At 53.6% G+C, this 12115-nt stretch overlaps 1 protein-coding gene across 3 annotated transcripts in view; it reads left to right on the forward strand.

Moving 5' to 3' along the window:
* Positions 1 to 8477, forward strand: part of ASIC2 (acid sensing ion channel subunit 2) — a 998461-nt gene extending 989984 nt beyond the window's left edge. For all 3 annotated transcript variants that reach the window (XM_037018670.2, XM_017670731.3, XM_073235177.1), the window contains 4 exons: positions 548 to 639; positions 3846 to 3925; positions 5529 to 5594; positions 7555 to 8477. In XM_037018670.2, coding sequence (XP_036874565.1) covers positions 548 to 639; positions 3846 to 3925; positions 5529 to 5594; positions 7555 to 7656 — 340 coding nt within the window. In that variant the 3' untranslated portion in view covers positions 7657 to 8477. The remainder of the gene's footprint in view (positions 1 to 547; positions 640 to 3845; positions 3926 to 5528; positions 5595 to 7554) is intronic.
* The last annotated feature ends 3638 nt before the right edge of the window (positions 8478 to 12115 follow it).

Genomic DNA, 12115 nt, shown 5'->3' on the forward strand with positions numbered 1-12115 from the left:
CCAGCATGTGTCTCACTAACATGCAGGCCTCAAGGAGCAAATGGGATTCCCCCAGCCAAATAAAGGTGTGCTCCCTAAAAACCCTCCCTGGCCCTAGCAGCTGATGTGGCCATGCGAGGCCTCCCATGAGGAGAAGCTGGTCATATATCCAAACAGGAACTTGGGGGGCTCTCAGGGGTGGGCAGGGGCTGCCCAGGAGGTTGGCTGGGCCGGGCCAGGCAAGCTTTGTCAGAGTCCTCAGCTCACCGACACATAAGGACCCAGAGACCAGGAGGCCAGGCAGGACGCGTGACACAGGGAGGCAGTAGAAATAAGGGCCGAAGGGGGACAGTTGATGCATGCTCCAGTCTTACAAAGAGCACTGGGCTGGGAGTCAGGACTTGGTTTCAAGTCCCAGTTCTGGCACTAAGCAGCTCTAACTTGGGGTGAGCTGCTCCACTTCCCTGGGCCTCCACTTCTCCATCTGTCCATGGGAAAGCTGTGTCGGATGACCTCTGTGGATCCAGGTGGCTCTAACCATGTATGGTGCTGAATATTCCCTCTGCAGAGAGAACATCCTTGTTCTGGATATATTTTTTGAAGCTCTCAATTATGAGACAATTGAACAGAAGAAGGCATATGAAGTTGCTGCCTTACTTGGTAAGTCAGGGTATCTACTACACAAGTTTCCACATCTCGGAGAGGGTGGAAAGGATGGGGGCGGGGGGGTGGACAGGCAGGCAGAGAGACACGCAGATACAGAAGCCCTTCTGAGGGGTCTAGCCTTTGCATTTGCTAGTGACTCCCTCTTTCCTGGCATTACTGCTGCCCCAGAATGGGGAGGACCCCAGTGTGGAGGAGGTTTGCAGCCCAGTTCACACCCCAATCTAGGTCCCAGTTTCCCAAAGGACACAATGAGGCAGATGAGCTGAAATGTCTCTCATTCCAGAGCTGTTTCTTGATTTTCGCAGTCTTCTGCCCTCAGAAGTGAGAGCGAGAGCCCTGGGGCCTTGGCCAGAGAAGGAGCTGTCAGCAGGGAAGGCTGAGCCTTGGGTGGTCCTGAGGCAACCCCCAGTGGTGCCCCACCCCCCGGAAAGCAATACAGCTGCACTGAGAAGGCCAGATGTGCCCCCTGGACTGACAGTCCTCCATCAGACACAAACGAAGGGCCACACAGCCCGGCTACCTGCAGACCTGGTTGCTACGCCACACAAGTTCACATTTGCTCCCCTGGCCCCACTGGCACATAAAGGATGCAGGGAGTTCATTTCAACCCCGCCCCAGCCCAGCACAAAACTCACAAGACAGCTGAGAGTGGACAGTTAGAAGACCTACCCTTGCGCCCTTCTCCCAACTCCTACACAGCCTCAAGAAAGGACACGATGCCTGTCCCCATGAGGAAAATTAGCTATTGTCCCTGTGAGCTGGGCCAGGGGACAGTGGCATCCTGGGGAATGGGGGCTGGGGGTGGGTACCTTCTACCTGCAAGTGAAGAGGTAAAAGCAGCAAAGGCTGCTACGTGCCAGCTGTGGGCACATGGGCAGGTAGCCTCAGCTCACCAGCTCTCAGGTCCCTCATCTGTAAAGTGAGTCTAATAAAACCCACTTTATAAGATTGTTGTGATGGTTAATCATGATAAAGCCCCAGGCTGCAGAAGGTATATAAATAGTAGTTTCCGCCACCTGGATAGTCACCATGCCAGGGACGCAGGGCCCAGCTGGTGTTAAGGTGGCTGTCACTGGGGCCTCAGAAGCTGTTGTGGCCAAAGGGACTGACCTGAGAGATTCATGCCCTGGGCCTGCCGTAAGGTGGTGTGTGGAGAAGTAGGCCCTCACCCTGCCCCTGTCGCCTTTATTTCCTGTGAAGACTCAGGACATGCCTCCTCCCCTCCTGCCCCCACCAGAGGCTCAGAGTTGTCCCCTCTCCTTTTCTGTCTCTCTCTCTCAGGCACATACGCACGCGCACACACACACACGCACACACACACGCACGCATGCCGCAATGAGAGCCTGAGCTCTGAATCTTCAGGAGGACTGCTCATCTCTGCATCTGAGAAAATCACGCTGCCCTCTGTACCTCCTGTGATGACAGCATGTTCCACTTGGAACCCTCAGCCCTCAGGCCCACTCAGGCCTGCGCTCATTGCCTGGCAGCCCACCCCACCTCAGTGCCTGCAGCACGCGCGGCCACACTGCGCACTGCACCGCCCACCCCGGCCTGGTGTGTACACACACCAGGATGAGCCACACATGAGTGCACACCTGCATGCACCCACGTGCAAGCCATGCGACGGCATAGGTCTACACAAACACCATGTGCCTACACTCTCACACACTCCCTACATATGCCCGCCCATGCACATACTCATACCTACTCATACTCACACATGTTCCAGACACTCAGACACAATATGCCCAACTCCACAAAGCCACACTCACACACTCAGACACACCCAGGGTACCTCCCCTCAACATAGATGGCCACCTACTTGAGGCCATCAACAGCCAGGCATAACGCCCACTTCTACACAACCCTGGCCCATCCCCCACACTGCATGCACATACAAACACACACCTCACATGTACACACATAAGCACACGCTCCCCAGAAACGTCCCTGTTAAGGACATTAGAGAGACACATCTGGGGATGTGATTGTTGGGCTCCTCCCAGCCATAGCTGGAGAAGGAGAGGGTAGACGCACCCATCAGGAAGTTCTCAGACCAAGAGGTCAGCCTGGAATCATCGGAAGAACTGTGCACCTCCCCTAGGGCACCCCCAATTCCCAGCACTCTCCCCAGCCCAGCCCAGTTGCTGACAGCAGGAAAGGATTTCACAGTTGCCTCCTCCAAACTTCTCCCAACCAATTCCACCACCGAGTGACCTTTGGAGACAAAGCTACTGAGAAGGTCAGGGCTTGGCAAAGCCACTCAGCAAACTGGTGGCCACTCTCCAGCCTCGGGGCCTTGTAGCCTCCTGCTCTACCCTCTGGCCCTGGGGTGAAGTGTCTTGGGCTGTGGGGGATCAGAACCCCTTGGAGAATCTCAAGGAGCTTCTCGAAAAGGGCTCTCCCACCACAAGCACATTTGAATTCCCAGGGTCTCCAACCACCTGAAGCTCCCACAGCGGTGAAATCCTCAGACTCTGGTGGGTCAGAGAACCACCTGGGAACTTTGACATCTTGACCTTGAGACTCCAGTCCCGGAGATTGTGATTTTATAGGCAGAGGGTAGGTCCAGGCATCTACACTGAACACAAGTCTCCCAGGAATCTGATGCAGGGGGCATCTGGAGACCAGTCTAGAAAGACTTTGGTCAGGGGGACCCATACACTCCAAGGCAAGAACCTCTGTTCTAGGAAGAAACCAGATTGAACATTCACCTTCAGGAGGGGAAGATGGGGGATGCTTCCTATGACCTTGTCCCAAGGGTGAGAGGTACTCCAGGGTGACCCTGTCAGGTCATGAATTGGGCGGATAGAGGGGTCTCTTGTGCCATTGCCTCTGAGACCCCCACCCAGGGCATCTGCCACATGTGTGTTGGGCTAGACTGTGCCTTTGCCCTGGGCAAGGACCAGACACATCTTGTCTCTACTTCCAGCCCAGAGCTAAAGCTGGGCCCACTTAGTGTGGTTCCGATTGTACCTGAACAAGCCCACTGGCCTATGAGATCTGTTCTACGCCCCTCCCACTGGGCGCTGAACACCATCGGCTGCTATCAGAGGCCTGGCCTTCCAGTTAGGAGGCCCCGGCTCCCTGTGGAGAAGGAACATGTGGAAGTCCCAGGGTCTGTGTTCTCAGTCTGTTCAGCCCTTTCTGGAAGCTATGTGAGCAAAGCCAAATCTTCGGTCTTTTCTCTCTCTCTCCAGGTGATATTGGTGGTCAGATGGGATTGTTTATTGGTGCTAGTATCCTAACAATACTAGAGCTCTTTGATTATATTTATGAGGTAAGAGTCGGGTTGCTCATGGGGAAATGACCATACGCTGGTGCCCTAATCCTGCCCTGATGTGCAGAAGCACAGCTGGGAACAGGACGCCCTCGTCCCTGCAGGGGCTGCCTTCTCCTCCCTGTCTGTGGATGGTGTCCAGCACCACCTCCTAGGCATGGGGAGATGGAAGCCACAGTGCTGTCCTCAGAGAGCTCCTAGAGAAGGCTGGGGGTCTTGAGAAGAGACTACCCAGGCCAGCTCTGAGCCCCTCCCACAGACGTGGGGGCTTCTAACACATGCACACACCTCACCCACTCACACACACTTATGCCACACTCACACCTACACTGCTCACAAAAACACACATGTACACACATATCACTCACACATGTACACACACACACCACGCACTGTTCACATACATACACCACATCCACTCACACACAGACCACAACTTTCACTGCATTCATGTGCACTACTCACGAACACACGCACACCCCACATGCACACACACCCGGCTCCCACACTCACATGTGCACATACACAGTACATTCACACACACATACCCCTGTCTTCTGGGTGGCCCCTCACCTGAACAGTGCCTTCAGTGGTCAGGCAGGTCTAGGGGAGGGGCATTTCCAGGCCATCCCCATCAGTCCTAAGGAAAGAGAACAGGAGCACAGCCACCCCTCAGGCTCTAATGGTCCGAGAGGTCTCCCTCAAGGGAGCAGGAACAGAGCTTCTGAAAGCTTGTCAAACAATGCACGGAGGCATCCAGCATCAAGAATTCCGGGGGCTTCTCAGTATCCCCTAGACCCAGGCTGGCTCTGGTGACTCCAGAGTCCCTGAGGCGTGCCCAGCCCACGAAATCCCCAGGACACCCAGCGTGGCCCAGCCAACTGAGCTGCGGAGCAGCTGCCCTCCTCCCGGAGAGGGCTGGCAGTGGCCCGAGGCCCCTGGGAATCGCCGTGGGAAGCTGCCACTGCCAGGACCAGGGTCCTCTGCGGGGCCGCACTCTGCCTCTCAGCCTGGTGACCTTGTTCCCCAAACCTGAATTCGCTCCCGTGGCCAGATTTTATTCTGCGTTTATTAATTTTTATGAAAAGCTGTACAAGGTTATGGAAATTGAATCACATCAGATAACATATTTAATAACTGCCCTTTATTGAAAAGAATAGAATGTTATGAACCCAGGTGTGCCCTGGTCTTGTGCACTGTGGAGCTGCCAGGCCTAGGAAGTGCTTAGTAATCTTGTTCCCCAGGCCCAGCCTCAGAAGGGGGCTCCTAGGCTGCTCCTGCAGACAGACAGGAAGCTGGTCACACCCGCACGTGGTGCTTATCCACACCCTCCATCCACAAGAGAAAGTAGTCCACACTATAAGACAGGGTGCTCCGGGGGCCTCTTCCAAGCTCGAGCTACTGCACCAAAATCCCATTTCAGCAAGAAGTTGGGGTAGGGGCTCCTCGAGCTGGCTGCTGGCTGGGCTCCTGCCAAGACCCTCCAGCCTTAGCCTGGACAGCTGCTGCCTCTGTCTTCCCCAGCTGAGCTGAGTGGAGGCAGGTCTCTCAATCTTTGCACCATTTCCACAGTCTGACCCACCCCTGCCTGATTTCCTTGCAGCTGATCAAAGAGAAGCTATTAGATCTGCTGGGCAAAGAAGAGGAGGAAGGGAGCCCTGAGAACGTGGTAAGCACGGCTCATGCGCAATACGTTGGTTTGTTCCTCTGGCTTTTATGAGCAGAATGAGACTGGATACTGGGGCCAGGGCAAGAAGGCCATACTTGGCCATTCACCTTTCCTTGGCCAGCAACGCCCTGTCAGCTCCCACATGCAAGGACATTCCTGCTCAGCCTCAGGCCTCTCTCAGAGCCCAAAGCCCAATAGTAAGGATGCAACGGACACAGGAGAGGCTCCTTGGGGCAGGACCTGCCTGGGCCCGTTCAGCTTCTCCCAGGCCAGAGGGCTGCTCTCCTCATGGCATGCCTTGGGGGAACCAAAGAGACTCTGTGTAATCTTCTCCCTTATTACCTGGGGTGGCAAAATGCAAGCAGGGCATCACCTCTGGTACCCTATCCATTTGAAGGGCCATGAAGTGTGAGGCCCCATGAGGCCGGGAGCAGCAATAATGCCTGTTACAACCTCTCACTGTTGTGTGTCGTGTCTGTGTCAGGCAGTGTGCTATGTACTTTAAGAGTTCCATGTCATTTCAGCTGCATAGTCATCCCTGTACAGTCAGCCTGGAGAAAGGCCTATTCTTAATCTCCTTTTGTATTTGAGGCCACTGAGGCCCAGCTGGTGAGTGTCACCAGCTGGACACAGAGCTCCCCTAACCACCGTCTTACTCTGCCAGGACAGAGGCAGCCCCTCTTACGGCCTTCCATTCTCCTTCCCAAAGTCAGGCCCTCCTGGGCTCACATCTCGCTGACTGGAGCAGGGGTCACTGACTTTCCCCACACCAGCATTTCCAGCCCTAGGGAACCGTGCTCTTTAAGCGGCCACTGCCCCGTACAGTCAACACATCCAGAGTGGGTCCCAGCCCCTTCCCTCCAAACAGGCTCCCACTGCTGTCCCAGTCACTACTTCGCCACTCATCTCCCAGGCTATAAACCTTGCTTTGGTCCTCTGGGCCCCCTCAGCCTCTGTTGAGCAGCAGACAGCTTCTGCTGAAAGAAGGGCAGTGTGAAAGGGGCCCAGGCTGCGGACTCAGCTGACCTGGGTGGATCCCGGGTCCCTGCTTCCTAGCTCTCTGCCTGGGATCAAGTTACTGACATCCTGGGCATCGGCCTCATCACAGGGACCTTGGGATTGTCATTTGGGTTAGGCGAGACAATGCAGTAAAGCAGTCGGCGTTGCTGGGTTTTAGTAAGTGATCGGCAAGTAGAGGCTCCCCCCAACCCTCCTTCCCTCCTGCCCAGATTGTCTCATGGCCTACCCCTCACCCCCTTCCCTCCCCCAGCACTGACCTTATCACATCTACCCCAAATTCTTGGCACAGCCTCCTGGCTGATCTCTCTGCTCCCATCCCTCCCAGCCCCCAGCCCTCCCCAGCCTGGAAGTCACAGGGAAGACTTGAGGCTGTCTCAGCCCCACCCTGCTCAGGGTGCCTTTCCCCTGGGGACAGCCTAACCCCAAAGGTCCTTCGGGCAGCTGTGACCAGCTCTGGTTCTGGCTGTCAGGAGCCTCTGTCCTTCCTGCTTGGCCTCAGCAGTTGGTACACCCTGCCCCAAACCTAGCCCCAGGTTGTACCTCCTCTACCCCAGGTAAGCCCCCAAGGGGGCCCCCAAGGATGAGGACAGATGGGCTGTCCAGCCTCAACACTAGAGACCCCTCAGAGGTAGCCTCAGGTGGCATATTGGGAATACCTCTAGAAGAGAGGGTCAGACCAGCTAAACCCCATCACCAGGGAGCCCCCCCCCTCCCTCCCTGGGGGCACTTCGGGGGGCAATGATGAGGATTTTGAAGGCAGTAACGCCTGTCAGCCTCCTGCCCCAAGATGGCAAGCCACACATGAGGTGTCTGGGGCAGGAGCAGTCCTGGGGGGCCCCACAAACGAGAAGCAGGGCTCCCAGGTCACAGGCAGGCCTCTGTGGCATCGTGATGAGTATCTACTGAATGAGTATCAACAGCCACCTTCCCTTCCCTCCAGAGCACTTGTGACACGATGGCAAACCACTCTGAAACCATCAGCCACACTGTGAATGTGCCCCTGCAGACAGCCCTGGGGACCTTGGAGGAGATTGCCTGCTGACAGCCCGTGGACCGCCCAGCTCCCCCCACACAGACCTTGAGGCCCAAGACCCTGGACAGGGGACAGCAGGCTCAGGTGGGACGGCCCCTGACCACAGAAAGAAGAGCCCCTGTGCACGCCTAGCAAACTACCGGCCAAAACCTCGCTGCGGCCACGGCTGATGCAACACGTGATCCAGCCCCGCCGCACGTCCCTCTTAGGAGAAATGAGTCATACTCTGGAACTGTCCGAGAACACTCTGCCATCACATTTCACTGCCAGATGTATAAAGCACCTGCATGCTCAGACCTCTCATGGCGCCACCTCCACCTCTGTCTCTGTACATGACTCTCCTCCACGCGGTTCCCAGCAGCCACACTGCAGCCATGCAGCGCGACCAGGGTCCAGACCCAAAGTCACCACGAGGCCACGCTGGAACCACAGCTGCACAATCGAGGGAAACCGCATAACTCTGACCACGTCCGTCCTCGTGTAGTTTGTGAAGGTTCTGAACCTGCCCATAGCCCTCCTCCCCCCAGTGGCCTGCAGAGTGACCGGGGCCAGCCCCGCCCCATCCCAGCGCCGGGGTCGGGGCACGGCTGCCTGGATGTCTCCTCCGCGGTCTCCCTGTGACACAGCTTGTACAGTCTGATTGTTTCGCTGGGGGACTTTTTCTGTTAGTCTGTCAGATCTGTTTGGGTTTGGTTTTGTTTTCTGAATTTTGGTTTTGATATTCTGAGGTTTGGTTTGGTTTTCCATTCTCTCTGGCATTTATTTATTTGTGCTTCCAATCACAGTCCCATTAAAAGCTGGTCTTGTGGAAATGGCTGAGTAGTTCTTGCCTTCCCCCACGCTCAGGTGTGTCTGCCGCACCTGAGGGCTTAGGAAAGGGTCAGGCCGCCAGGCCAAAAACCACAGATGATGTATATAAAGTCTTAAGCCACTACACTTACCTTTACAAAACACATACATTCTGTATACTATTCTATTCTAAATCTTTAAAAACTATTGATTGAAACCTTGTATATGACTTCACAACCCACGAACCAGTCACAGCCCACAGTCTGAACAACATTGCCCTGGATGGTAGGCATGTGGCGTGAGGGCAGGCAGAGAACACTGCCCAGGCCTGAAAGCCATAAGGGGACCTCCATGTCCCTCCCACTCTTCTGTGTCCTGTCTTGACTCCTCCTGACTCTGTCAGTGAATTCAGGCTGGATACGCACTCCATGCTTTCTATGGCCTGCCTCCCACACCCCAGCTTTTCCAGACCCTCTCTATACCCCACTTCCTCACCCACCTGCGAGAGATTTCTTGTCCCTGCAGAGGTCATATTTGCCTTCTGCCTTGCTCCCCACAACTCCTGAAAGGATGTCTAGGTAGGAAAGGAGATGGGGAGATACTTTTGGTGGGTAGGGGAGCATGCCCTTACAAGCCCCTGTAGTAAGAGAGAGCCGCCTATTCAGGAAAATTCCTGTCCTCACGGCATCATGCTAATTCCATAGGAACAGCCCCTGTAGCCTAGCCTTTGTCTTCCCCCCCACCACTCAGCTGTGTCCACCAAAGCCGGGAAGCAAAGCCTAATGTGGTTCTCACCTTCCTCCCCTCTCACAGATGCATAGAAAGCATGGGCTAAATCAAGGCTTCAGGTCTAACCTGCTCTGTCCACCTGATATTCCAAGATAAGCTCCCCGTCTCAAGGTTATTCACTTACATCTTCAAAGTCTCTTTGCCATGTAAGCTAGCATACTCACAGGTTCCAGGAATAAGGCCATCCACATCTTTGGGGGCCAATATTCTGCCTGCCAAAGGCCCTGTGCACCAGATAGCCTACTGCCTCATTTTCCAAGTGAGCAGACCCAAAAGGGAAGGGGAGGGACTTGGCTAGGGTCACACAGTGAGCTCATGGAAGTGCCAAAGCTACACCCCCAAGCTGCCAGGCCCATAATTCCATGTGTAGGCCCACCAAGATGACTTAAAACAAGAAAGTCTGAAAGAGACCATTTTTCCAGACTTTGCCAGGGCATGAAGTCCATCTCCGAAGTTAAACTCGATCCTTTCTGCATGTGGCTAGAAAGTATCCTGCTGGTGCCTGGACTGTCAGAGGCAGGAGAATGGGGAGCGCCTTCCGATTGCTCCCATCAGGGATGGAACTGGATGGAATATCTATACAGTGAGTTAGGCGTCTGTTGGATACTCTGCCTCATTCCAGTTTTAACAGTTTCATAAATTTTTTAAAAAATCCATGGCTTTAGTTGCAATTTGAACTCCTTCATTGGATTTCTGGCTTTCTTTTTAAAAAAATAAACCTTCAGATCAATTCGTGATGGAACAATGAGTGTTCTAACAGGCTTGGATTACTGTGGGGCTCACATACATATGTGCTCCTTCCAATCTAGAGATTCTGGCTTTGTTCCTCTTGAAACAGATCTGCATACTCAACCCGCTTAAAGAAAAGAAGTTAGGACCTTTGAGAAAGCAAATCCATAGCCAATTACTGCTTGCTATTAACTGGATGTTAACAAAAGACACAGTTGTATGCCTACATGCTTGGGAATGGCAAGGTGTTTTTCATTATCATCATTTCAATGAGCTGTGTGTGTAATCACTTTCTGAGTGAAGACCTGGAGAGGTTTGGTAGGCAGAGGAGACCTGGGGATGTGTCACATTTTCAAGAATGATCCAGAATATGACAGGAAGGTCAGGAGTTTGGAATAATCACTAGCCCAAACCACAAGGATGAGTATCAGTGACGTCAAAGGGTCAGAGCAATCAATCAGTTGATAAAATAATGGCACATGACTTCAGAAACAGAATGAGAGGCGTTGGGGCAGTTCGGGAGAGGGACAGGAACAAGCATGTCCCTGAGCAGCGGCACCAGGGACTGAGCCGGCGGCTTCCACCCTGTTACTTGGTTGTTTATGGCAGAGGGAAGACAGAGTTATTTTATTTTCTTCTTTCCAGCTTGAGGCTATTTTTATAAGAATGTTAACCATAAACACACCTAGTGAGAAAGGGTCCACAGAGGGACTTTGGAGAAAGGTCCTTTGTGAGCTGGGAAGGAGGAAGGCAGAGGCAGGCCCTGCCACAGGTACCATCTCATGGGGATGGCGTTTGCTCACGTCAAGCGCAGCCCAGCCTGCCTGAGCCTAGAGGCCCAAGGAGAAACCCAGAAGCTCTTCCTCCAGAAGCTCAGAGACTTCAACTCCATTCTGAGCACTAAACTCAGAGCAATGGTCAGGGCCTCCAGCAAGCACCCAGGAACGAGCCCCACTGGGACAGAGAAGAAAGGGAGACTCTGAGAGGCCAAGGAATTCGCTTCCTTGGGGTGGGGGTGGGGGGCTGGAGAGGGTTATCAACAGCTCGGATCCGCTCACGGCCAGGGCAGACCCTCCTGGCATAGTTGGGAAGGGAGGAGACAATGTGGGAAGAAAAAACACCCAAAGACACAGGTTTGCCATTCATCCGACTCCCACTGATTGACTATTATCCTTGTCTGCCAGGACGGTGTCCTCTGAGCAGGGAACACTGACAAGTGAACAGGTGACTGCAGAGATGGACCCATGTTCTTCAGTGGAAGTGGGGTAAGAAAGCAATGTGTGCAAAGTCGGGGTCACGGCAGTGCTGGGGAAGGCACAGCTTAGGGCACTGCATGTAGGTCCAGGGGACCCAAGCAAAGAAGTGAGAGGGGAAAGTGTCCAAAATGACTCCAGAGGAAGGCAGGTGCCTAAGGGTGGAGGGCCTGGGGAGTGTCACAGCAAAGCCCTTCAAGCTCCTTTCCGGGCTCTCCGGGTGTCTGTGGAGATATTTCCCAAGCCAAGGGCTGATTTATTTAACTGATGGTTTTCTCCCCACTCATCTGAGACTCATGGCACACAGGGCACCATTCCATGAATGCATTTGCGCATTCCTGAGACTAATAGGTTGAGTGTGTTTGGGGCCATCAGGTAAGTCCCTGGGGACCAGGGAAGGGGGGGGGGGAACAACCCGGCCTGAGAACATGTGGGAGGAGGAGAGGCTCTTGCTCACTGGCCTGGGAAGAACAAAGTGATAGGTTGGAAAGGCTTTGGAGAGTCAAAAGGTTGACTTTCTAACCCATTTCTGCTGTAAACTGACATACAACTTTTGGACAATTTGCTTCACCTCTCTGGGCCTCCATTTCCTCCTCTGAAAAAGAAGAGGAAGTGGGAAATGGGCAGATAATCCCTTTGATGACAGCTCTAACACCAAATCTAAGTTGAGAATGGAAATCGAGTTCTAAGTAAATATTTGACATACCGTTCAGAGCCTCTATTTCCCACCTTTAAAATGGAGATGATGATGCCTAGTTTTCAGGAATTAAGAGGATTAAATTAGCTGAATTTTCTACCTTTTCTTTCTTTCTATCCTTTCTTTCCTTTTTTCTTCCTGTAAAACATTGACTCTTATTCTTGTTTGGATTAAAAATAAGGTGAAAGCTATGAACACTCTCCCCAGAAAA

This window comes from Manis javanica, chromosome 4 (genome assembly GCF_040802235.1).
Source record: "Manis javanica isolate MJ-LG chromosome 4, MJ_LKY, whole genome shotgun sequence".
Lineage (NCBI taxonomy): Eukaryota > Metazoa > Chordata > Mammalia > Pholidota > Manidae > Manis > Manis javanica.